General features: G+C 42.6%; 2 protein-coding genes across 2 annotated transcripts in view; both read left to right on the forward strand.

The window, feature by feature from the left end:
- Nucleotides 1–268: 268 nt before the first annotated feature.
- Nucleotides 269–1,146, forward strand: nanos2 (nanos homolog 2). The gene has a single exon (XM_062989179.1). It carries the CDS (start codon nucleotides 269–271, stop codon nucleotides 770–772), a length of 504 nt encoding a protein of 167 aa, XP_062845249.1. The 3' UTR covers nucleotides 773–1,146.
- Nucleotides 1,147–4,675: 3,529 nt separating this feature from the next.
- zswim7 (zinc finger, SWIM-type containing 7) overlaps nucleotides 4,676–23,383 on the forward strand; it is a 28,317-nt gene continuing 9,609 nt past the window's right edge. Inside the window, exons 1-5 of the mRNA XM_062988653.1 lie at nucleotides 4,676–4,813; nucleotides 6,108–6,191; nucleotides 6,678–6,699; nucleotides 8,869–8,971; nucleotides 21,505–21,609. Coding sequence (XP_062844723.1) covers nucleotides 6,116–6,191; nucleotides 6,678–6,699; nucleotides 8,869–8,971; nucleotides 21,505–21,609 — 306 coding nt within the window. The 5' untranslated portion in view covers nucleotides 4,676–4,813; nucleotides 6,108–6,115. The remainder of the gene's footprint in view (nucleotides 4,814–6,107; nucleotides 6,192–6,677; nucleotides 6,700–8,868; nucleotides 8,972–21,504; nucleotides 21,610–23,383) is intronic.

Below are 23,383 nucleotides of genomic sequence, written 5' to 3' on the forward strand. Positions count from 1 at the left end.
AATGGCAATTATATACACTCATAATCGCTCAAATAAATTGTGCATTTACAGTAACTTATAATTTAATTTATCGCGACTTTTTTAGTAACTAAAAATAACTCACAAACAAAAAAAACATCAGACTTCTGATTGGTCTGGTTTATTTTAAAGCCTCTAAACAGGAGCAGGTTAAAATTCTTATGCTTGTTACATTGTTGCACTGGCGCGTGCCGCATATAAATAGCGCGTGTGCGCGTGGACTTTAAACGTGCACTTCTGGACGGTGAACATGCAGCGGGATCTGGAAGCGCGAGACGGTCCGGGCGGCTCTTTCATCATGTGGCACGATTACCTGGACCTGAGACGCACGCTGACTCGGCTGGTTCACGCCCGTGATGACGGTGCTGATGCACGCGCCGGAGAGAGCGCGTGGCCAGGTGTGGAACAGCGCGCGTTCCTGTGCCGGTCCGGGTCGGTGTCGGACAGCTCGTGCAGCAGCGGGCGCTCGAGGAGGAACCAGGTGTTGCGCCAGGCTGAGAGGAGCGCGTGCGCGTTCTGTAAGCAGAACGGAGAAAGCGCGCAGGTCTACACCAGCCACGGGCTGAAAGGGCGAGACGGACGGGTCACCTGTCCGGTGCTCAGGAGTTACGTGTGTCCGATCTGCCGCGCGACCGGAGACGCCGCGCACACGCGCCTCTACTGTCCCGCGCGCTCCCGTCTCGAGGTCCAGCCCGAATCTGGGGTCATAAGTCCTGCAGAAAAGCTTCGGTACGTGCAGCCACTGTGGCGCTGAAACACCGAGTATAAATACGAGTACATGTTCAAAATAATCATGAAAGGTTCCTGATGTGATGTAGTTCCACATAAAACTGATGCGTCTGTTTGTTTTGATTCCTTAATGCTGTTATTTTATTCTAAAAGTGGCTAATATTTGCAAAATCTAAGCTATTTGTTACGATTAGCTTATGTTCTGTGCAATTTAGTTCCATCTAAAAGTGATGTGGACATGGTTTGCTTTTATACTTTTATATAAGTGTTGCATAAAGGAAGGACAACTATCTCAAAGAGGTGCATTTCTGTGCAACATATTTTTTGTTATATAATTAACAGTCTGTGCAATTTAGTTCGAATTTAGGTCGAACTTGTTCTTCTTTTTGAATATATGTTAATAAGTCCTTAAAATACTTCTATTTTTGTACAAAATAAAAATGTGTTCACTTTTTCCAAGTCATTCTTTAATTATTTATTCATCATGATTGGGACATGGTGGGTTCAGGGTAACTCAGAAACACATACAGCAGCGTGGACCGGTTTCATATAAGATATAATTTCAACTTTTGACTGGCAGGGGCGGGAGAATTTAAAATAGAACTACAGAGGTGCATTTCCCGAAGAAAATGCTAGTGTGATTGCAGTGCAGCAGGGACAAAAAAACAAACAAAAACGGGCATGGTAGATGGGCGGGGGTGCGTATGTGTATAGAAGAGCCGCAGTTTGTGGGGGTGTGAATACTTTTTCCCAGACAGGCGACTGTATCTGTGTCCAAGCTGTCGTTTAAGCAGAAGTTCACTATGGGTGTGTTTGAAAACTTTGCTGTCTTACTGTCTACACAGGCAGCTGCCTCAGTAGGGAGGATTCTAATAAGTCATCGACTCATAAGGCAGCTTATTCGAGCGCACTACGTAGAGAGCGATTAGATCACAGTTAGCATCATGCCATTCAAACCGATGGGATGAGGTGGCACAATGCACTAGCATGTCACATCTCCCTCTGTGTACCGAAAACGGTTAAAATGTTCCCGGCAAACTCGAACTTGCAAATAAATACACTTGTACAAGTTTTTACAAATTAAAAATCAATAATAATTTATTTACATTTGAAAATAACTCCGTTCGGTTCCCCACACCTTCCGCCATGTTTTTTTTTAATAGAAAAACATAATGGAAGCTAAAAGGGTCAAAAACGGACAGAAAAACGGGCGTGGCGGGCGGACGGGTGCGCGTATCCAAATACAAGTCGGGGTGTCATCAATGAGCCGGATGATTGAAGTTCGAATCAGCAATCACACTAATAACTATACTACTCACGAACTAGCTTTAGTGTTTTCATTACTGATGTAGCGATCTCTAATTATTTATTATTTCTGTGTGGCCCGGTAATAAATTGGGGACCACTGACATACAGGACAGTTCGCCCATCCAATGACATTACACGTACAAAAATGCTTAAATTAATTTTGACTAATGAAGAGAGACAGTTTAATGGCAGTACTTTGATGAACTGACCAGAATAAATGCATTTAACATTAAAAATGAATGGACTGCTGGACACAAATAAAAAAAACAAAAACAAAATATTTCTCAGCCTACATTACTTAAAATCTTTAAATAACAGTAACATTTGTAATAAAAATGTAGGATTTTAAATAAAAACTTAAGGTACAGTTTATTAATGTAGTTGATTGCAGTCTGTAATTTATCCACTAGATGGAGACATAGATTACCTTCATATTTTCCTCAGCCACTCCATGAATTGGCTTTTTTGTCTGGATTGTGTTGCTGCATTGTGCACAGTGATTCCGGGAACACAGGACCCGCCGCGACCCAGGATACAGGTACCCTAAATAATACCTGAAATTTCCCTGAAATGACACAGGTATCCAGAATGATACAAACAGAAGTGACACGGTGGGTTCAGGGTAACTCAGAAACACGTACAGGACAGTTCGCCCATCTAATGACACGGACAAAAAATGCTCAAATTAAGCATTTTAAAAAACGAAGAGAGACAGTTTAATGACGGGACTTTGATTAACTAACTAGGTAATATGCATTTAAGATTAAAAATGAGGGTTTAGGATTTAAGATTTTAAATAAAACGCAAGGCAGCGTTTATTAATGTAGTTGATTGCAGTTTGTGACTTATCCACTAGATGGAGACATAGATTACCTTTCTAATTGTGTTGCTGCATTGTGCTCGACGATTCGGGGGAAATCAGGACCCACAGCGACCCTGACCAGAATAAAGTAGTGGTAAAACTGGTAAAAATCTAGAACAAAAAAGTCCAGATATACGTTGTGTATGAATATAACTGAGTTTAACACTAAAAATAAGAAAATGCACTTCTGAAGATACATTTAGGCAAAGATTAAAATGTTATTCATATAATTTTTGTTACCCTTTATTTTTATTTTTTATTATAATATTATTATGATTATTATTATCATTCATATAATTTTATTTCCCCGTATTTTGTTACCCTTTTTTTTATTTTTTTTATATTATTATTATTATTATCCTTTTATATAATTTTATTTCCCTGTATTTTTGTTACCTTTTATTTTTTATATTATTATTATTATTATTATTATCATTCATATAATTTTATTTCCCTGTATTTTGTTACCTTTTATTTTTATTTTTTATTATAATAATATCATTAATGCCAAATGCAAACAAAAAACTACAAGAAAATGCACTTCTGAAGATACATTTAGATAAAGATTCAAATGTTATTTATATAAAACTCCTACTAACATGTATAATTTTATTTCCCTGTATTTTTGTTGCCCTTTATTTTTATTCATTATTATTATTATTATCATTTATATTGTTTGTGTATTAGGATTTTAACGTCTTGTTTTTTACACTTTGGTTACATTCATGACAGGAACGGTAGTTACTCATTACACAAGGTTTATCAGTTCACAAGGTTACATCGAACAGTCATGGACAATTTAGTGTCTCCAATTCACCTCACTTGCATGTCTTTGCACTGTGGGAGGAAACCCATGTGGACACGGGGAGAACATGCAAACTCTGCACAGAAAGGACCCGGACTGCCCCACCTGGGGATCGAACCCAGGACCTTCTTGCTGTGAGGCGACAGTGCTACCCACTAAGCCACAGTGTCGCCCTTATTATCATTTATATAATTTTATTTCCCTGTTTTTTGTTACCCTTTATTTTTATTTATTATTATTATTATTATTGTATTTTGTATTATTATTTTATTTTAGGATTTTCACCAGCTATAGTCTATAGACAGTGTTGTTTAGAAACACCAAAAATGCTCAAATAATGGTCCTAATGTATCCTAACGGTTAAGGTACTGAACTAGTAATTGAAAGGTCACTTGTTAAAGCCCCACCACTGCCAGGTTGAGCTATTGGGCCCTTGAGCAAGGGCCTTAGCTCTCAATAGCTTAGACAATATACTAACAGTACAGTAAGTTGCTTTGGATAAAAGCATCTGCTAAATACCGAAATGAGTACTCTGGAAAACCTTAAAATGTAAACGGAAACTCGTTACGCAACAAGAAAGCCATACCTCAATTTTATGTATAAAATGTTCTCTGGGCACATCTGAGATGGACCAAAAGACAGTGGAAATGTGTGCTGTTATCATATGAATACACATTTCAGCTTGTTTTGAAGGGGGGGGTTAAAGTTAAAGCTAAAGCGACACTAAATAAAATAAAATGTTATTAAGTCGTTGTTTATTGCCAATCACCATTACCAACCCCCGTGATGGAGAGAGGTCTCTCTAATTTATATGTTGATAAATGTTAAGAAGAGCTGACAGCAATGATGTAACTCCTTGGTCTAGCTTACTGGACTACAATACCCACAATTCAAGGTTTCCACCAACTTCCGTTTCTGTATGACGTGTGTTTTGATAACGCGGGTAAATAAAAGTTGGCAGCAGTGCCTGAAAAGCGGTGGAAAATACCCTAGCGATTTTGGATTTATTTTGTTTATTTAAACAATTGTAAGAGGCGATTATATCACATTTGCACATTCGTAGTTTATTTGCTGCTGTTTTTTATCTTCAGGTAAAGAGAACTCATTAAAAAAAGAGTTAAAACTAGTAAAACTAGCTTTTGCATACTACCATACTACATAGTATGTCAAAACATTACACCATATTTCAGTACTACTTATACTTCTCTACTATGTAGAATGATAGTATGCGACATTAGCTGTTATCACAGTGTATAAAAAAATCAGCTTATTAAGCGTGTTTGTGCATTAAAACTCACTTAAACGACTGAATTCAGATTATATACCATTACGCCTTGTTAAACCGTGCTAAATGTAGTTTTATATCCTCGTTATCGGTCAATAAACGTTTAAAATGAGTAAAATTGCATGAACTTACTCTGCAGTTCATGCCTAGGCGATTCAACTTCCAAGGGAGCGTCTAAAAAGTGCATGACTCGGATAACTGTGTAAAATACATTAAATGTCGTAGGAATTAACTAATGACAGGCACAAAATGTACATTCACAGCAGTTAGTAGACACTTTAATTCAAATTGACTTAAATTGCGAATGAATAAAGGTGAAATGTCTTGCACAGTGGCACAACTGCCACTTGATGGTGGTGGGGCTTGAACCAGCACCTTCTGATCAGTAGTCCAGTACCTTAACCACTGTATTACCACTGTCCTTGTTATATGAGTAGTGCATTCTAATATAATGAATAATTATTGAATTAGGTTTAGGTAGTATATGTTAAAGGATAATTTCTACTACCTGTATTGCCCTATGCACGTTTTATACGCTCCCTTAGTTAGAATTATAGTAAATACGCTACAGATATTAAAAGCATGGTTTATTACATTTAATAATTAGCATTCTACATAAACCAGCTTGTTTAAATGCTGGGGTTAAAGCACACAGCCATTGTACAGCACCCCTGGATCTTTAAGTATTTGCACAGTGGCTGGATTAGAACCCACAACCTTTCAACTCATAGTCCTGATCTTTACCCACTGTGCTATTTGATTTACTCAGATGTATCTGGGTCATATTAATCATATCTTTAAAAAACGTATATCACCTTATATCACGCAGACCATTCTAGCTAATTCCCATATTGGTATCTCTCATAAACAAAGCGTTTCGACCCACAGAATTGCCACTCACTGGATGTTTACTGTGTGTGAAATTTCCACATATTGGTTTTTTTTTAAACCCAGTTCTGATTTACTAACCCACTGCACTGCTGTCACATGACTGGCTGATTGGATAATAATTAAAAAATAGAATGATATGATGTTTTTAATCAAGTAGTTACTGAATGTATATTTTTTTATCATTAAGAATCATCTGTTTCTCTCTACAGGATCCAGCATGGCTTTATGTTTACCTGCAGTCGCTGAACAGCTTTTGAAGGACCTCCAAAAGACGTACGCAGAGAAATCTGAAAGTAAGAAGCTACGTGATAACAGGGCATTATTACTACTGGTTAATCTGGTTTGTTTGGCCTGCGTGCCTATTGTAGGTGCTTTCAACAGTGGACAGGAGTTGGACCTGGTTGTGGGCACGTAGTCTAGCCAGCAACTACTCATCCCCATACAAAGAAGAGTTTGAAGCACTGTGTGTTGTGACATATTTAAGTCATCACTAGTATTTAAATGGTCAATATCAGACGCAGTGACCTTTATGTCCTCTGGCATTGATGAGTCTTGGTTGCCCAACAACCTGTCAGCAAATTGTGGGTTGTCCCTTTTCGGATCACTTACAGTGGGCAGCACACTATGAATGCATGCATTATTATGAAAACCTGTTTTGTGGATGTTATTTAGTTCTATTTATTATTAATTCAGTATAATTAATGTTGCAAAGCATTATTGAACTGTTTGCTTAGGAATCATAATAAATGATCTAACAGAATTTTTTTTGTTTCTTTCAGTCCCTGATGACCTATTAATAGCGTGAGTATCTTTTTATTACTTCATTTTTTTTATTTCAGCAACCGACATCCACCTACAGTATTAGAACACGCCGTCCGGTCCCATCAAACATCCTTTATCGTAACGATCCTCTAATCATTCCTGTATCTAATCATGCAGTCATTCCAGTTATGTCAACTGATGTTTATTAGTACACGGAAAACCACAATTGCTATCATCCAGCAAGCCTGAGCGAAGCCTCAAGCTGTATAAACATTGTAATTACTGTTAGTGCGCATTGTGTCATTCTAAGCTTAATTTTAAGCTCATTGAAAAGTAATCAGAGCTTTTAAGGGGAAGTGGTTGTGGTTTGAAAGTGGCCCATGTTGTCCTATTGAAACGTAGCCATGCTTTCGAGTTGGAGGTCTTTTCTTCTGGTGGGAGGATCGGCGTATATGGGCCATTTCGCCGAATCGGTGCCATTTCCAGAACCCAGATCTCAGAGGTGGTGGGTATAGCATAATAGACCCCCGCACAACCCGAGCCTTTGTTTTTTAGTATTCTTTGTTTTTTTAGTATTTGTTTTTTGGTATTTTTTTTAGTATTCTTTGGTTTTTAGTATGTTTTTTTTTAGTATTCTTTGTATTTTTTAGTATTAGTTGTATTTTTTAGTATTCTTTGTATTTTTTGTATTCTGTGTTTTTAGTATTCTTTGCTTTTTTTAGTATTTGTATTTTTTATTTTTTTTTTATTTTTTATTATTCTTTGTTTTTTAATATTCTGTTTTTTTAGTATTCTTTGTATTTTTTTAGTATTCTTTGTTTTTTAGTATTCTTAGTTTTTTAGTATTCTTAGTTTTTTTAGTATTATTTGTATTTTTTGTATTTTAGTATTTGTTTTCTTTAGTATCCTTTGTTTTTGTATTCTTTGTTTTTAGTATTCTTTGTTTTAGTTTTATTTGTATTTTTTGTTTTTTATTATTTGTTGTTTTTTAGTATTCTTTGTATTTTTTGTATTCTTTTTATTCTTTGTTTTTGTATTCGTTGTTTTATTTTAGTATTTTTTGTTTTTTAAGTATTCTTTGTATTTTTCTGGAAGTCTCATACAGTCCAGGTACAGTAAATTCAACAAAGAATAAACAATGCAAACTTTAGCTATTCAAAACGATTCACCCATTACTTACATTATATATCTTCCCAAAAAACAACCATCCAGAGGTAATCCATATGAACCCAAATGTAACAAATCTTTTAGTGTTTGAATCAAGGATTTTCCCCCTAAATAGCTTTTTGGTGCTCACTGCTCAGACCACTGCTCAGATCTCAAGCTCTCAAATTTAAATCCCAGGCTATCAACCTGGCCAGGTACCCAAAAAAAACCGGTTTTACTGCCTTCTATATCCAGAGTTCATTGGGTGTCTGGTGTCTGTCTGTTTGAAGGTCGCAGGTTCAAGCCCCACTACTGCCAGGTTGCTGCTGTGGGCCCTTGAGCAAGGCCCCTAATGCTCAGTTGCTTAGAATGTATACCATCACAGTACTGTAAGTCAGTTTGGGTAAAGGTGTCTGCGAATTGGGAAACACTATGTTCAAAAGAATGTGGACACACCTGCTGATAATTAAGTCAACCTGTTTTAGCCACATCAATGAAAAAATGATACGTCTCCAACTCTGTAGTGACGCCCTATCCTCTTTTAGCAGGACTGGGCTATCTTCAACCAGAAATGATGTATTACTGGGCATTTCCAAAGTATATGCGCAACAAGGGTGGTGAGATTGAGGCGAAAGGTGACGCACCACAGTGTCGATTCTGATCTGTCACAGCATGCAGTCTAGTTGCACTTCCTGTGTGAGCAGAAAGATAATATCAGCCGCCCGAGGCTGGAATAAATGGCAGACAAAGGTAGATAGAACTGCTGCAATTGGGAGCATGATGAGCTACTCAATCCACCAAGGAGCTGACCAGCAATCACAGGCTGATTTTTCCCCCCCTAAAAAACACAGGCTGTCAAACTTACCAGCTTTGCCAAAGCTCGGAATGTTAAAGCAAAGACTCATCACTACACTTATCAGAGATCATGATTAAATAGTGATGAGTACAAGTCAGGAGAATTAGCGCTGATGGGCATGGTAGCCCGGTAGTTTTAAAACAATAGGCTGCTCGGGTTTGATTTGTAGATCTAATCACCATATAATTTGTGTGTCTCCCATTCAGGTTGCGCTTTGTCTTCGGTCCCTGCACCCTTCAGGCCTTGGACCTGGTGGATCGCCGTGCCGTAACACTCGTCTTCTCTCCAAGTGGACGTGAAGCGTTCCAGGTATGATGACAACCACACTGTCCAACAGAATCAACGAGGAATTGATCGAGGTGGTCAAGCGTTGTGGCAGCACTGCTGCTATAAAAATTGCACCGGGTTGCTACTGTTGGACCCCTGAGCAAGTCCCTTAACCCACATTTGCTTCAATTTTATTAGACTGTAGTCAGTGTTGGGAGTCACCACCAATAAACGGCATAAACGTAAAATGAGGCGCCTGCACGACATTCTGTACGTGATACAGCTCTCATTGGGAACCCACCGCCGGCAGGGGAAAAGAAGCAGGTGACTAGCTCAACAGAGGGGGTATTTGTGACCCTCCTTGGCTTCAGTTAATTCCTGTTAGTGTATCAGATACCAAAAAACTGTCTAACAACCATCAGGACCTGTTGCAATTCTTCTAGCCTCTTGTATCACCCCAATGCTGGCAGAGGAGAGCTGAGACTATCACGCACCCCCTCAGACAGGCTGCATTTTTTCCCCTGTCAGTGATGGAGTCTCTCAGAGAACCGCACCGTGTACAGCGAGCCATGGTATGAACTCCACCCTAGGTTACCCCAAAACCTTTCGATCGCACTGCAGCAGAGAGCCTTTAGACCTTCTCACTTTAGGTACGGCAACTTGTGGCAGTTTGGGCGCAGGTGCCCGGCCGGGTCGATAGCACCACCAGCGAAAATGTAAAAACTCACGTTGAGGTTTTATTTTCTTCTAGGATTCCTTGTTAGGCTCTTTATTGTGATTCTTCATGTTAGGCCTTAACAGGCAGGCAGGCATTACCACAAAGCATTCTGGGAATGTAAGGCTGGAGAAGATACGGCTTTGCTGGTCCACTACTGAATATGACCACTCGTGACAGTGTTTAATCTAATTTCCTTAAAAGCTTCTTGGTTTGGGATTGGTATTATGTAGACCTCAACAGGATGAGGTCTAGACTCCCAGTAGGCACAGTCAGTGCGTGTGACACTTCATGATTAGCTTTTTGACCTCAGTGCTAAATGTAGAATGTAGCTCCAGATGCAGTATTCTTCATCGCTCTCTTCACCGGACTCGGCATTCCTTGGTCAGCCGGACGAATTTCCACCGAACACCCACGGATTCAGATCTTTCCGAGGATGAAGAAATCTCGGAATGTTAAAGAATGATTCAGATCGACTCGTTCTTTTGTTCCGTTGTACACGTTTTACTTCTCGGATAAAATGAAAAACAGTTGGCTGTAGGGTTCTTTATTTTGGCTCGGTTATTCTCTTAAAGGAATAGTTGCAAATCTTTTGAATATATATATATATATATATATATATATATATATATAGTGCTCTAAGAAATGGGTTTTGTTCTTTTTTAGTCTTTTTAGTCATATCCAATTCCCAGATTGTAACTTCTTCCACCTCTGCTGCAGACCCCCACCGAGGGTAGCAACAGCCTATCACGTGCCTCCCCTGATAAGTGCAGATGAGGGCCAGCGGTAGCTCAGTGGTTAAGGTACTGGACTATTAATCAGAAGGTTGCCGGGTCAAGCCCCACCATAGTCAGGCCCCTGCAAGTTGCTTTGGATGAAAGCGTCTACTAAATAATGCAAGTGCTCAGTAAGTGCTGACCACACTCATTGCTGCTACAGAAATCGCACCAAGCCCCACCACTGCTGCTATTGGGCCCCTGAGCAAGTCCCTCAATCCGTATTTGCTTCAGTTGTATTGGATTGCAACAGTTCATTATACCAGCCAGAGACAAGGTCTCACTGAAACCAGTAACGCGTACAGAGTCAAGCACTACTACAGAGGAGAGTCGCAGCCTATCACGCACCTCCATTGATACGTCCTCAGTTCTTTATAACAGCCAGAGACGGAGTCTCACTGAAACCAGTAATGCGTACAGAGTCACGCACTGTTTCCGAGGAGAGACGCAGCCTATCACGCGCCTCCTCCGATACGTCCTCAGTTCTTTATAACAGCCAGAGACGGGCAGAGACGGGGTCTCACTGAAAGCGGGAACGTGTACCATCTATAAGTCAACCATCTCTCCTGCAGGCACCTCAACCAGCCAACAGAGGCCGCAATTGAAGCAGCAATGAGCAACACATCTCACTCCCCCTCCCTCAGGCACAGCCTATTGTGCCTGGACAGTCGCTAGCACAGCTCAGAACTCGAGATCCTTACTTTGCCAGCAGTAGTTTTGACCTATAGGGTAAAACCTGTGTACATACTTTGATGTCTTATTCCAAAATGATGTGCATTAATGTGGGGTTGGCGGCTTGGTTTGGATTTGCGTCTGTGGGAATTTATGCCCGTTCAGGTCTTATGTGTCAGGCACCACATAAGAGTTCTTTGGACGAGAGGTTAGTGCTCCAAATTCCCATGGGCAGCATTGTGGGAGATGCAGTATATGTACGATTTTACGATGTATTTTAAGAAGATCATACGCCTTTTAAGCGCTCGCGGGCCACATAAAATGACGTGGCCGACAGGCCTTGAGTTTGGCACATGCGCTGTAGTCCAAGGTTTTTTACATGACCCAGGCAACACAATGCATCATAATCTTACCCCTCCACAGGGGGGCGTTTGTGTACAAGTTTATTAAACCCTGTTCTAGCCCATCTGTTACCGTATACCCCATAGAACACCCCCCCCCCCCCGTGATCATATATATTATTTGGATGGTGAACCGTCAATTACTTGTATAGCAGGTGCAGCAGTGTTGTTGGGATTTTCAATCATAGACTGTTAACTGTATAGCTACAGCATCTGCTAATAGAGTATGTGTTCCTAATAAAGCGGCCACTGAGTGTAAACTCGAATACACTCATACCAGAACAACACATGGTAGTGTCTGTGTAGTTCTGAGAACGGTCCACCACCCAAATAATATCTGGTCAGTGGAGGTGTTATGGAGGTTCCATTTTGGAGGTATTGATGGAAAGAACAGTGGGGACTATTGGAGTGTACCAAGCAACAACTCATCCCATCTACACAGTAGGTGTTCAAACATGTTCAAACCGCTGGCTTTTTTGGTAAATATAAGCACAAGCGTTCAATCTCAGTCTGATTGGCTATGTCTAAAGGGGGTTCCAAGCCCTGCGATGGACTGCCGCTCTGTTTGAGTATTCCTGCCTTGCGCACAGTGTTTCCCACCCCAGATCTGACCATGAAAAAGCAACAAGCAGAACAACATGCTTAAAATATAAGTATGTTCATTTATATTTCAGACTAGTTAGTTAATTAGTAGTTAATCCCGGTTGGCTAATTATTCCATTCAAGAATGGCTAGTTCACTGGACTGTATATGTCCTGCTAACGGGAATCTGGTGCCCATCATGCTTAATAATATTTATATTAAGAGTTTTTCAGCCAGAATAATGATATATTTTAGGAAGCCAGATAGCAAGTTCCCTCTTATGCTTCTCCTCCCTTGTGTCTCGGACCCTTGGGAGGCGATTTCATTAATATCTCATTTCACTTGTCATGCTGTATGAGGATCAGTGCGCCTAATAACAAGCTGTCCGCAGGCTAGCATCCAGCTGTGCCCACATCCCAATCTCATTTTGTCTCCATTGACCTCTGTCTGTACCCGTTATTTCTCACTGACCCCAGGATGGACACAAATTAGAGACTCTGGGCGGGCTTGGTCTAAATGGTGATTATGTGGATGTTAAAGAGGTGCTGCGACACAATCCTCACAAGCAAATCCATCTTTGCACCGAGTTCGGATATCCTCAATTCTCCAGTTCGCCATGGCGACCTCGGCCTGCCCCACGATGCCCAGGCTGGCAAAGTAAGCTCCAAGGCTAGCAGGCATACTGTATCTTCAAACAGGCCGCAGAGTTCAAGTAGGCATGGAGTAAAGATCAGATATTCATCGTTAGGATATTGTGTTAGAGAGCATAGGTCATGATCCCTAGATCCTAAAGCAGCAAAGCATCCCCACAACATCATCTCCTATGTTCGACTCCTTTAAGAGCAGAGGTGGTAGAGAGCAGAGGTGATTTTTTTGTCAATCATGGCCCATTTCCCTGGATCCTAAAGCAGCAAAGCATCCCCACAACATCACCTGCTATGTTCGACTCCTTTGAGAGCAGAGGAGGTAGAGAGCAGAGGTGATTTTTTTTGTCACTTATGTCCCATTTCCCTGGATCTTAAAGCAGCAAAGCATCCCCACAACATCATCTGCTACATTCGACGCCTTTGAGAGCAGAGGTGGTAGAGAGCAGAGGTGATTTTTTGTCAATCATGGCCCATTTCCCTGGATCCCAAAGCAGCAAAGCATCCCCACACCATCATCTGCTACGTTCGACTCCTTTGAGAGCAGAGGTGATTTTTTTGTCACTTATGTCCCATTTCCCTGGATCTTAAAGCAGCAAAGCATCCCCACAACATCATCTGATACGTTCGACTCCTTTGAGAGCAGAGGTGGTAGAGAGCAGAGGTGATTTTTTTGTCACTTATGGCCCATTTCCCTGGATCTTAAAGCAGCAAAGCATTCCCACAACATCATCTGCTACGTTCGACTCCTTTGAGAGGAGAGGTGGTTGAGAGCAGAGGTCATGACTTGGTCAATCATGGCCCATTTCCCTGGATCTTAAAGCAGCAAAACATCCCCACAACATCATCTGATAAGTTCGACTCGTTTGTGAGCCATTGGTGTGCTCCTGTGTGTCCAAGGTAGAAATATCTTGGACAGGACGCCAGTCACTCTCCGAGTCAAAGCCAGTCATGTCGGTGTGGATGCCCGACCAGCTGTTAGCACTGCTGAGATTTGAACCGGGTGGCGCAACAGTCTATCAAGCTAGGCCACCCTTGTTGATAATAGGGTTCAAATCTCAGGGAAGCTATCAATATATTGATATAATTCGCTATGCCTGATGGGGTCGAAGTCTCCTGTCCAGGGTGTTCTTGCCCTGTTTCCAGGTGGAACTAGACTGGCCGCGAACCTGGCTAAACCAACTAGAATATGGCTTTCATAGTTAATTGCCCTTAAACAGCAAGTATTTGGGGTTTGGGTTAGGGTTAGGCTTAGGGTTAGGGTTAGGTTCAGCTTACTCTGAAGTCCTTTCTCAGCGTGTAGGTTTCTGAAGGGTGAGCGGCTCCTCAGCGTCTCGGTTAGCACTCCGACACTAATGAATTAGCTGGCCTGTGGCTGCATGGAGATAATGCCTGGTGTTTGTTACAGCTACGCTAGCTGCTGTCTGCTTCTGCGCTGATCTTTTCACTGGCTAATGAGGGGGTCATGTTAGGCCGAATGGCTGGGAATTGGAACAGCGATGTGGTAAAAACTGGGTTTTCAGTCCAGTGGAAAAGAGCAATTAGCATTAGCCTTGTCAGCTGACATTTTAAATACCTGCCTAACCAGGGTCGCGTCTGGATTTTTTGGGGGATTTAATTGAGCCTCGGTATCAGTATCCTGCTATGAACTCTGAGAAGCACAAATCCTGCTCGCTATTTAATTTCAGCAGTTACTGAAGTGCTAATTGTGTAGGCTAAACTTGACTAGCTGAACTTGCTATTAGTCCACGGGTCCAATCTGAGGCCACTTTTTATCACCTGCCAGTGTTGGGTTCCTACACAGAGCTGTATCGCATACACACATACTTGCACAGGCACCCAGACCAGTCCTGGAGCAGCGAGAAGAGACCCCGCCCAACCTTCCCTCCTTATGTCACAACTAATTGTGTAATCTTGAGGCCACTACTTATCACCTGCCAGTGTTGGGTTCCTACACAGAGCCGTATCGCATACACACAGTCCGACAGTCCTCGGACAGCCAAGCTCCATATGACCCCCCACACTTGCACAGGCACCCAGACCAGTCCTGGAGCAGCAGGAAGGGACCCCATTCAACCTTCCCCCCTTATGTCTCGACTTATTGTTTAATCTGAGGCCACTTTTTGTCACCTGCCAGTGTTGGGTTCATACACAAAGCCGTATCACATACGGACAGCCAAGCTCCATATGACCCCCCACACTTTTGCAGGCACCCAGACCAGTCCTGGAGCAGCGGAAAGGGACCCCACCCAACCTTCCCCCTTTATGTCTCGACTTATTGTTTAATCTGAGGCCACTTTTTGTCACCTGCCAGTGTTGGGTTCATACACAAAGCCGTATCGCATACGGACAGCCAAGCTCCGTATGACCCCCCACACTTGCACAGGCACCCAGACCAGTCCTGGAGCAGCGAGAAGAGACCCCGCTCGACCTTCCCTCCCTATGTCACAACTAATTGTGTAATCTGAGGCCACTTCTTATCACCTGCCAGTGTTGGGTTTCTACACAGAGCTGTATCGCATACGGACAGCCAAGCTCCGTATGACCCCCCACATTTGCACAGGCACCCAGACCAGTCCTGGAGCAGCGAGAAGAGACCCCGCCCAACCTTCCCTCCCTATGTCACAACTAATTGTGTAATCTTGAGGCCACTACTTATCACCTGCCAGCAGGGATGGACTGGCCATCGGGAGGGTCGGGAGTTTTCCCGGTGGGCCGCTCTGTATGTGGGCCGCTGAGAGAGTGAAAAATAAATTCTGTTTTAATATTCCTGAATAATAATCCTGAAGTGTGCATTGGCCCACCACAGTATCCTCACTGCATGTCCATTGGCCAATCACAGAAATGTCCCTCCCCCAGGATAAACCGTAATCACAACCACCAGTACAAACACTATGAATGAGTGCGAGATGGAGAAAGGGTCGAAAAAGCGTAAAGGAGGTGCAGAAAAAGCCTGTGATAAAAAACAGAAAAAGCTGCAAGCAGATGCAGAAAAGTGCAGGAAACTGGACAACCTGTTTGGCAGTGAGGAACTACAGCATATCCAGAGAGCAGAAAAGGAAAAATTAGTGTTCAGTGCCTCTGCTTCGTTAGTAACGCCGTTTAAAAGGAGACTGTGGGCCCATCTCAAATGTCGCCTATGCCCTACTTAGGGTACTTCCTAACAGTACAAAAAAATTCTTTTAACAGTCACTGAATGATTAATAAGTAGTTATCTAAGCTACTGTTGGATATCAGGGGCTTTAAACCAGCTGTTTTAAGGACGATTTTTGTAAAAGTTCTATGATGTCATGTCCAACATAGTGCACTACATAGGGCGGTGGATATAATTTGAGATGGTACCATTAGTCTCTGCTCTTCAGAAAAAGTAAACACTATCTTGTCCTCTATAATACAGAAAGGAAAATGCAGTTGTTCAGAACATTTTTTAGAGTGATTATGTGCATAGCTCACATGGTTAATTTCCCTTGTCAACATATAAAGTATTTATTTCTTTGCTCATCGGAGCAATGCACTAATTTGGAACAAACGTGAATCACGTGTGAATAAAAGTGCGAAAAAAGCATATTTACCAGTGTTAAAGGTTTAATGAAAGAAAGGTTTAATTGTATTTTTTGCGGTTTAATGAGACAGGATGGGGAAATCCAATAGAACCATTTAAGAAATTGTAAATTTTATGTGTGTGATAGATGGATAGAACTATTAATCGCAAAGGAAAGTGTTGGAAATATATATATTTGTTTGTAGTTATTTTTTTATTATTTTAATTTTTATTATAGTGAGTTATTAACTTTAGTGGTAAGATAGATGAAAACTATTAATATCAATCATCTAACATTTGATTAGGGGGTGATCTGTGTGGTGCGATGTGCTTGTAGTGCGCTGGTCAAGAAAAAAGTCCAGGGCTGAATGGGCAGCCAAGCTCCATATGACCCCCCACACTTGCACAGGCATCCAGACCAGTCCTGGAGCAGCAGGAAGAGACCCCGCTCGACCTTCCCTCCCTATGTCACAACTAATTGTGTAATCTTGAGGCCACTACTTATCACCTGCCAGTGTTGGGTTCCTACACAGAGCCGTATCGCATATGGACAGCCAAGCTCCATATGACCCCCCACACTTGCACAGGCACCCAGACCAGTCCTGGAGCAGCAGGAAGAGACCCAGCCCAACCTTCCCTCCCTATGTCACGACCAATTGTGACCAACTAAGCACCACAAAAAGTGCTTTTGGTGTTTAGCCTTCGTAATAAGCCACTCTTTCACTTTACTGTCATCATCTCCAGACTAATGATGACGTTCTTTTGATTCTTCCTGTTTGATCCATCCCTTTTTTTCTTCTTATGCAACTCCTGGTAAGGTATAGAGATCTTAAAGACAAAGCCACAAGCATTACAATGGAAGTATCGGGAGCTCTGAGTTGATCTTTAGGTAATTCCCAAAGAAACCCTTCAAACTGTTGTTACATGGTCTATAACTGATGCATTTTGGTGAGAAAAGAAACCAAACCAAAGACTGGTTCAGACCAGAGCGAAAACACTATAGGTGTGAAAACACCCTGAAGTTAACCTACAGTGTGATGTTAGGGGATTTTCAGCTTGTTCCTTTCAGATTCACTTCAACAGAAATGAGTTTGGTTAATTTTTAACCCTTAGTCACCAGAGCACAGAGGGGTTACATTCACAACTGATTCATCTGGTTTGGCTAGACAGATCCCAGATTGTCATCGCTATCCTGGTCCCAAATAGCACTGCGTGAGTCTTCCAACTTTCCGACTTCCCACAAACCCACACTGAGCTTCTCCCACGAGGGCTGTCGGTTATCATCACTTCTTAAGACTGCCTAGGAACTTAGTTGGAAAACCATTTTTTTTTTAGAAAATTTATAAGGCAGGGGTGTCAAACTCAGTTTCACCGAGGGCCACATCTGCATTATGGTGGCCCTCAAAAGTATCCTTTGTAACATATCCTGCCGTGATTGCAGTCCGCCTTTGAAGTCTTGGACAATTTCTTGTATAATGTATATCTATGTACATTTATATTGTACTCCTTTACCACAGACATGGCCTCATAACACAAGAGACGTACCGGTTGTATTCACTTTCTTTCTCGTCTTGTACATGTTGGGATTGTTTGTAAATATTTCTCAACGTCACTTGTTGGAAAACCGTCTCAGTTAAACGCTGATGTGGAAAGAGTGCCATCTAGTGGCGAGATGCGGTCACTTTGCAGGTCACAAAATCCGCTTGCATTGTGGGAGATGCAGTTTATGTACGATTTTACAGTGTATTTTAAGACAATCATACGTCTTTTGAGCTCTCGCGGGCCACATATGATGACGTGGCGGGCCGGATTTGGCCCGCAGGCCTTGAGTTTGACACATGTGCTCTAAGGGGTGCTGGGTAAGACCAAAGCTGGTAAGAGAATGTTTTAGTGCTTGAACATTTGTCTGGGCTCCATAAAGAAGAAAAACTCTGGAAGCTAGGGTCAGAGCGCAGGGTCAGCCATTGTACCGCACCCCTGGAGCAGACAGAGTTAAGGGCCTTGCTCAAGGACCCAACAGTGGCTGCATAGCAGAGCTTGGATTTGAACCGACAGTCTTCAAAACTCCACCCACTAGGCTACCGTCCTAGACTGAGGGGTACACATGCTACCATCAAGATGACGTTTGTTTCAGGAACGTCCCTGTTTGTCCACATTTTGGGCCAGGTGCTAGACTGGCCTGGCTGCTGGTACAATAGTTATATAGTAAAAATATCTACGCCTGATGTGTTATCATGACTAAAGGTCGCGGTCTCAAACGTATCACTTATCACTACCTGATATTGATACTATTGTTGATCTCCACCCTGGTTGAGGAGAGCCGAGACTGACACACGCCCCCTCCCCCTCCGACTGCATCTTTTCACCTGCACGAGGGGAGTTGCATATGCGGATCAGCCTTGTGTACGGAGAGCCGCACCCTGATCAACGTGTTATCCCTCGACTGTCCAGGCGCCATCAATCAGCCAATCTGCCGGACCAGTCTGAATTGTCAGCTCTGGTGTGCTACCGTGTTTTCAGAGCTGAGAACTATAAAGAATGACAGGGAGTCAGAGAACTAAGCCCAGAGCTGAGTCCCAGGTACGCCTCTATAGGGTTTCCCCCAGGTTAACGAGCAGCACTCATTGAGGTGCAGATAATGCTTTGAAGTGTAGTTCAAAGACAATGGTCAAGGACGTTACCTGCTTGATACAGACACTGTTATGTCATCGGCTCATTGTTTGTGGCTTCTTGTTTAAAGCTCTTCGACTACACACCCTATAAAATACAATATAATGTAAACAAACCAGTCAAATATGATTCCTGTTAAAAGACGCCTGAAATTGCACCACCTACTCATGACTCCTACTAATGTGCTTTCAGGGACTTTGTCCAGCGACCATAAATCAGGTGTCTAGTTCCATCTCAACCATGACCTATTACACTCAGCAGTCCATTTTCCAAAGCCTCTGCTTCTTCTCCAGTTCCAATGACTCTCCCAGTGAATCATCTACCCTTCTTTTGACAGATCGGTGCTTTTTTTTCTTAAGTAGGGTCAGGAAAGGAGGTGATTTACAGTGGCTTGGGATTTGTCAGGGTTTGGGTGGATAATGGTGTGCCGGTGTCAGAGCAGCATTTGTTTTGCTGATAGAGTTTTATTAATAGGTAATGTTTCCGTGAGTCATGCTCAGCGTTCGGAGTCGAGTCGTTTATCGATGGCTCGTGTTGTTGGCTCGGAACGACTGTTATGAGCCGGTCGGTGTTCTACAACTCGGGGGTCTCTCTTTAAAGCTGCCTGATGATCTGTCCTGAAAAGGCCAGAACTGTAAATAAGCTTCAATCAGGTAGTTACCTGATTTGTGACCAGTATCGGGACATTTCTATTGGACGTAGCTTGAACTACGGCTGTTGGTTGAACTGTAGAGGAAACGTAGCGTCCTGACCTGCCGTGCTCACAACGGTCGGCAGGTAGAGAGGGCGCAGCTCGTCGGTTATGCACTTCACTTCAAAGCATTCCCTGCACCTCATCCGATTTTACTCGCTACACCTGGGACTAACATTTTAAAGCATACTTGGGACTCAGCTCTCATTCGCCTCTCATGAGGTCCTCCATAGTCCCTCCTTTTCATACATTTTACCCCCTTTTTCTCCCCAATTTAGCATAGCGTAGCCTGACCCTAGTCCTGGGGACCCCGATGGCGTCCAAGGAGGGAGTATATTCGCCCGACACACATTTCCTCCGACGTGTACACAGTCCCGCCAATCCCTTCTTATTCTCCCATACTTCGTTGGATTTGCACATGAGGTCAGCTTCACGTATGAAGGGCCACGCCCAGATCTCTGCGCTCTTCCACTTTCTGTACAGACACCCTGGGCAACCACCCCTTAGTCCGGTCTTTCCCACACAGCAGACTGGAAGCCAATTGTCTCTGCTAGAGGGCGCCCAGGCAACCGGTAGCAGAGCCGAGATTCCAATCCAGGAGCTCAGAATCTCGGCGCTGGTGTGCTAGCGGATCATCCCACTGCGTAAAATGTAGATTTGAAACGATAGCCGGTAGTGAACCGTTCATCACAAGCGCTGACAAGATGCAGTTGGAATTTTATAATAATATAATAATTATTTTATTTTCATGTCTTATTACTGTTCTATCTTGGTCAGGGTCACAGTAGGTCCAGCTTTCAATGCAGCAAGACACCTAGAACAGAGCGCCAATCCACGTCCGTATGTAGGAGATCCGAACCCTTGATCCCAGCAGTACTGGGCTGAATCCTGACACAGCATTTGATTCATGACATTTGTATTCTTATACAAATGAATCATTTTCAGTACAGTTTTTCTGAAATAAATAAATATGTCCCAACTCTTATCGCATTGAGTTATGCGGCTTATGCTGTTCATGGCCCCTATGGGTGTCATGATATGTTGTTAGGTCTAAGCCCCCCTCTGTAGCGAACACACTATGAAAATGTAAGATAGATGTATTTGATCAGCTGCTTCCATTCCAGAATTGCGCAGTGCTGCGTAAATAGATACACAACACTCAAACACGCAAAACACTCTGGTGAGTTTGTGGTACATTTGGTCTGATGCCGTTGGTTTGATGGTTCGGACTTCCATGATTAAAATATTGAAATACTTTTACATGTAATTAATCAACAACATCCAGAAATGCCACCAACACCTGATACGAACCGATGCAAAATGAGAGCGTTTGCTGCCAGTGTTGGGCTCCCACACCGACTCAAAGCCCCACGTGATGCCACTCTCGCAGATGTCCGGTCCAGTCCCGAAGACTGCATATATCACAGCGACAGCAGGAACTGACCATGTCCGACCTTCCCTCCATCAAAACTTGCGAGCTGAGCCATTGGGCCACCTGAGCGCCTTGAGGCGGCTATCTTGAACATCTGTAAAGGCAACATTAATGCTAAGGGGGACAAACTTCAACAATAAAATGCCTCGCCACATTCCTGGCCTCAGAAGACAGGTGCAGGTGCCTGCAGGAAAATTTATATTAAGCAAACAAGGGGAAAACAATGTTGATCTTATTGGCCTCCACTGTGTTTAGTCTTGTAACATATATAAACTAATAAATATTAATATACGTTGTAATAAAATTGTCAGCCAGTGATGGCGCACCATTCTGGAGACATGATTGGCGATTTCTGAGGAAGGTCCTGGCCGAAGCCTTGCAAGTAGTTGGCGTCCTGTCCAGTGTGTATATGTATTAATACTGATACTTGGTCCATTTCTTCCACGCTCAGGTAACCGGTGGATCAGGACGCTTGTACACCTGCTACACATCGTGCCATTATTGCCCCTGTCCGGCCTTCTCTTTTTCTGTGCTCAGGAGAAATGAAAGTCTGGTGGTAAGTCCACGTTTCTCATTTTTTAATCAGCAGACTCTGTAAGCGGTGTGTAGATGGCCGAGTAAGTACGTGTATTCGACGGTCTATGGGTCTATTCATTTATCAGGATTTTATCATCATGTTTTACACACTTTGGTTCCATTCACCTCATTTGCATCTTTGTCTTTGGACTGTGAGAGGAAACCCACACAGACACGGTGAGAACATGCAGACTCTTCACAGAAAGGACCCGGGAATCGCACCCAGGACCTTCTTGCTGTGAGGTGACAGTGCTACCCAAGGTCTAAATAAGTATCTTTGTCATTTTGGAGTCACATGGGGGTGAGATTAATCTAGTTTAGGGATTAGCTGAGGCTTAAAACTGTGGTAAAGGTCTCTGGTTTAAGCACCCCCCTCTTCCACCCCCCTCTTGTGTAAGGTTCTTAACCCTCAAGTACTTGGATCCGTCCTAATAAGATAAGCCTTTTAATACTTGAGTAAGTAGAAAGAGTGTGAAAACAAATTGAAAATGGGAATAAAACAACAAATGAAATAGGCTGTTGTGTCCCTAATAGCATCATTTATACTAAATAGTGTTTAGTATGGTAGCGCCACCTGTGTATAATTAAATATAATTGGATTTTGACCAATGATATAGCTACAATTTTGAGCACACTGTATTGGTTCCTACCATTGTAGGTCTGCCATTGTACTGCACTCCTGGAGCAGACCTAAGGGCCTTGCTCAAGGGCCCAACAGTGAATCTTCACTAGGTGGACCCACTGACGCACAATCAGTCCAATGTTTCCTTCTTGACCCAAAGTTGTAGGGGGGAGTCTTAATAAAAATGGGGCTGCCACAGAGAAAGCCCGGTCACCTTTGGACCTCATCCTAGAGCGTGGGACACTTAAAAGCAACTGGTCAGAAGGTCTTAAAACTCTGGAGGTCTTAAATACAAATCTGGAGCCTTAAATACGAATAAAAGAGTAGTCAGTAGCAAGGGGAGACAAAGACTCAGCACTGCTCTAAGCTCTGTGGTTAATTATTGAACCCTGGAGCCAGCTGTTGCACATTAGCGCTAGTAAGCAATGTCAGCCCTGGGATGTGTAGTCCTCTCCGAACTACAACATGTCGTTCTACACTTCGTACCGCATTAAGAAGACTTGTTTCTTCAAACCAAGAGTCCAAACAGTCGTCAGTCGATAAGGATTTTTGATTATTTGTCCAGTACCTCACCTGCTGGGCTTTCACTGCCCTACACTAGGCCTATTTAGATCTGTTGAGGCATTCAGTGGACGCTTTCATATAACACTCGCTTCACATTTTTAGATTCAGCTGACTGCTTACTGGAAACAAACTTAAAACCGACTTAAAACATCCTTCTATGCGCCTGGGCTGTACAAGTTGCACTTGCTTGCACTGGTGCACCGTTATGGCGATGTGTTGAGGTTTGGATTTCATTGTTTATTTCTCTTCCCCTCGCATGAAGCAGGATGCCCTCAAGGCGGTGCAGTTATGCTCTGCCTTCTGCCTTCCCACAACATTTAACTTAGCATTTGCTTGAATGATACTAAGATTCGTCTGCTTTTTGATTCAAGCGAAGCTCTCCGTGTCTGTTACCGCAGAATAACATTGTAATCAGGCTAGCTAAAGAGAAGCCCCTTAGAGACGCAGGCTAATTTTAGGCTGCCTGTGTGAGAACAAAAGTCCAAAAGTGCACAGCCTCCTAGGATAGCCGCGTAGAATCGGACCAGAAAGAGAACACTCCAGCTTCTTGCTTAGATAAACACTAATT

This window comes from Trichomycterus rosablanca, chromosome 26 (assembly GCF_030014385.1).
Source record: "Trichomycterus rosablanca isolate fTriRos1 chromosome 26, fTriRos1.hap1, whole genome shotgun sequence".
Lineage (NCBI taxonomy): Eukaryota > Metazoa > Chordata > Actinopteri > Siluriformes > Trichomycteridae > Trichomycterus > Trichomycterus rosablanca.

Coding starts and splice junctions, on each gene's coding strand:
- nanos2 (XM_062989179.1), top strand. CDS start 269: ATGCAGCGGGATCTGGAAGCGCGAGACGGTCCGGGCGGCTCTTTCATC.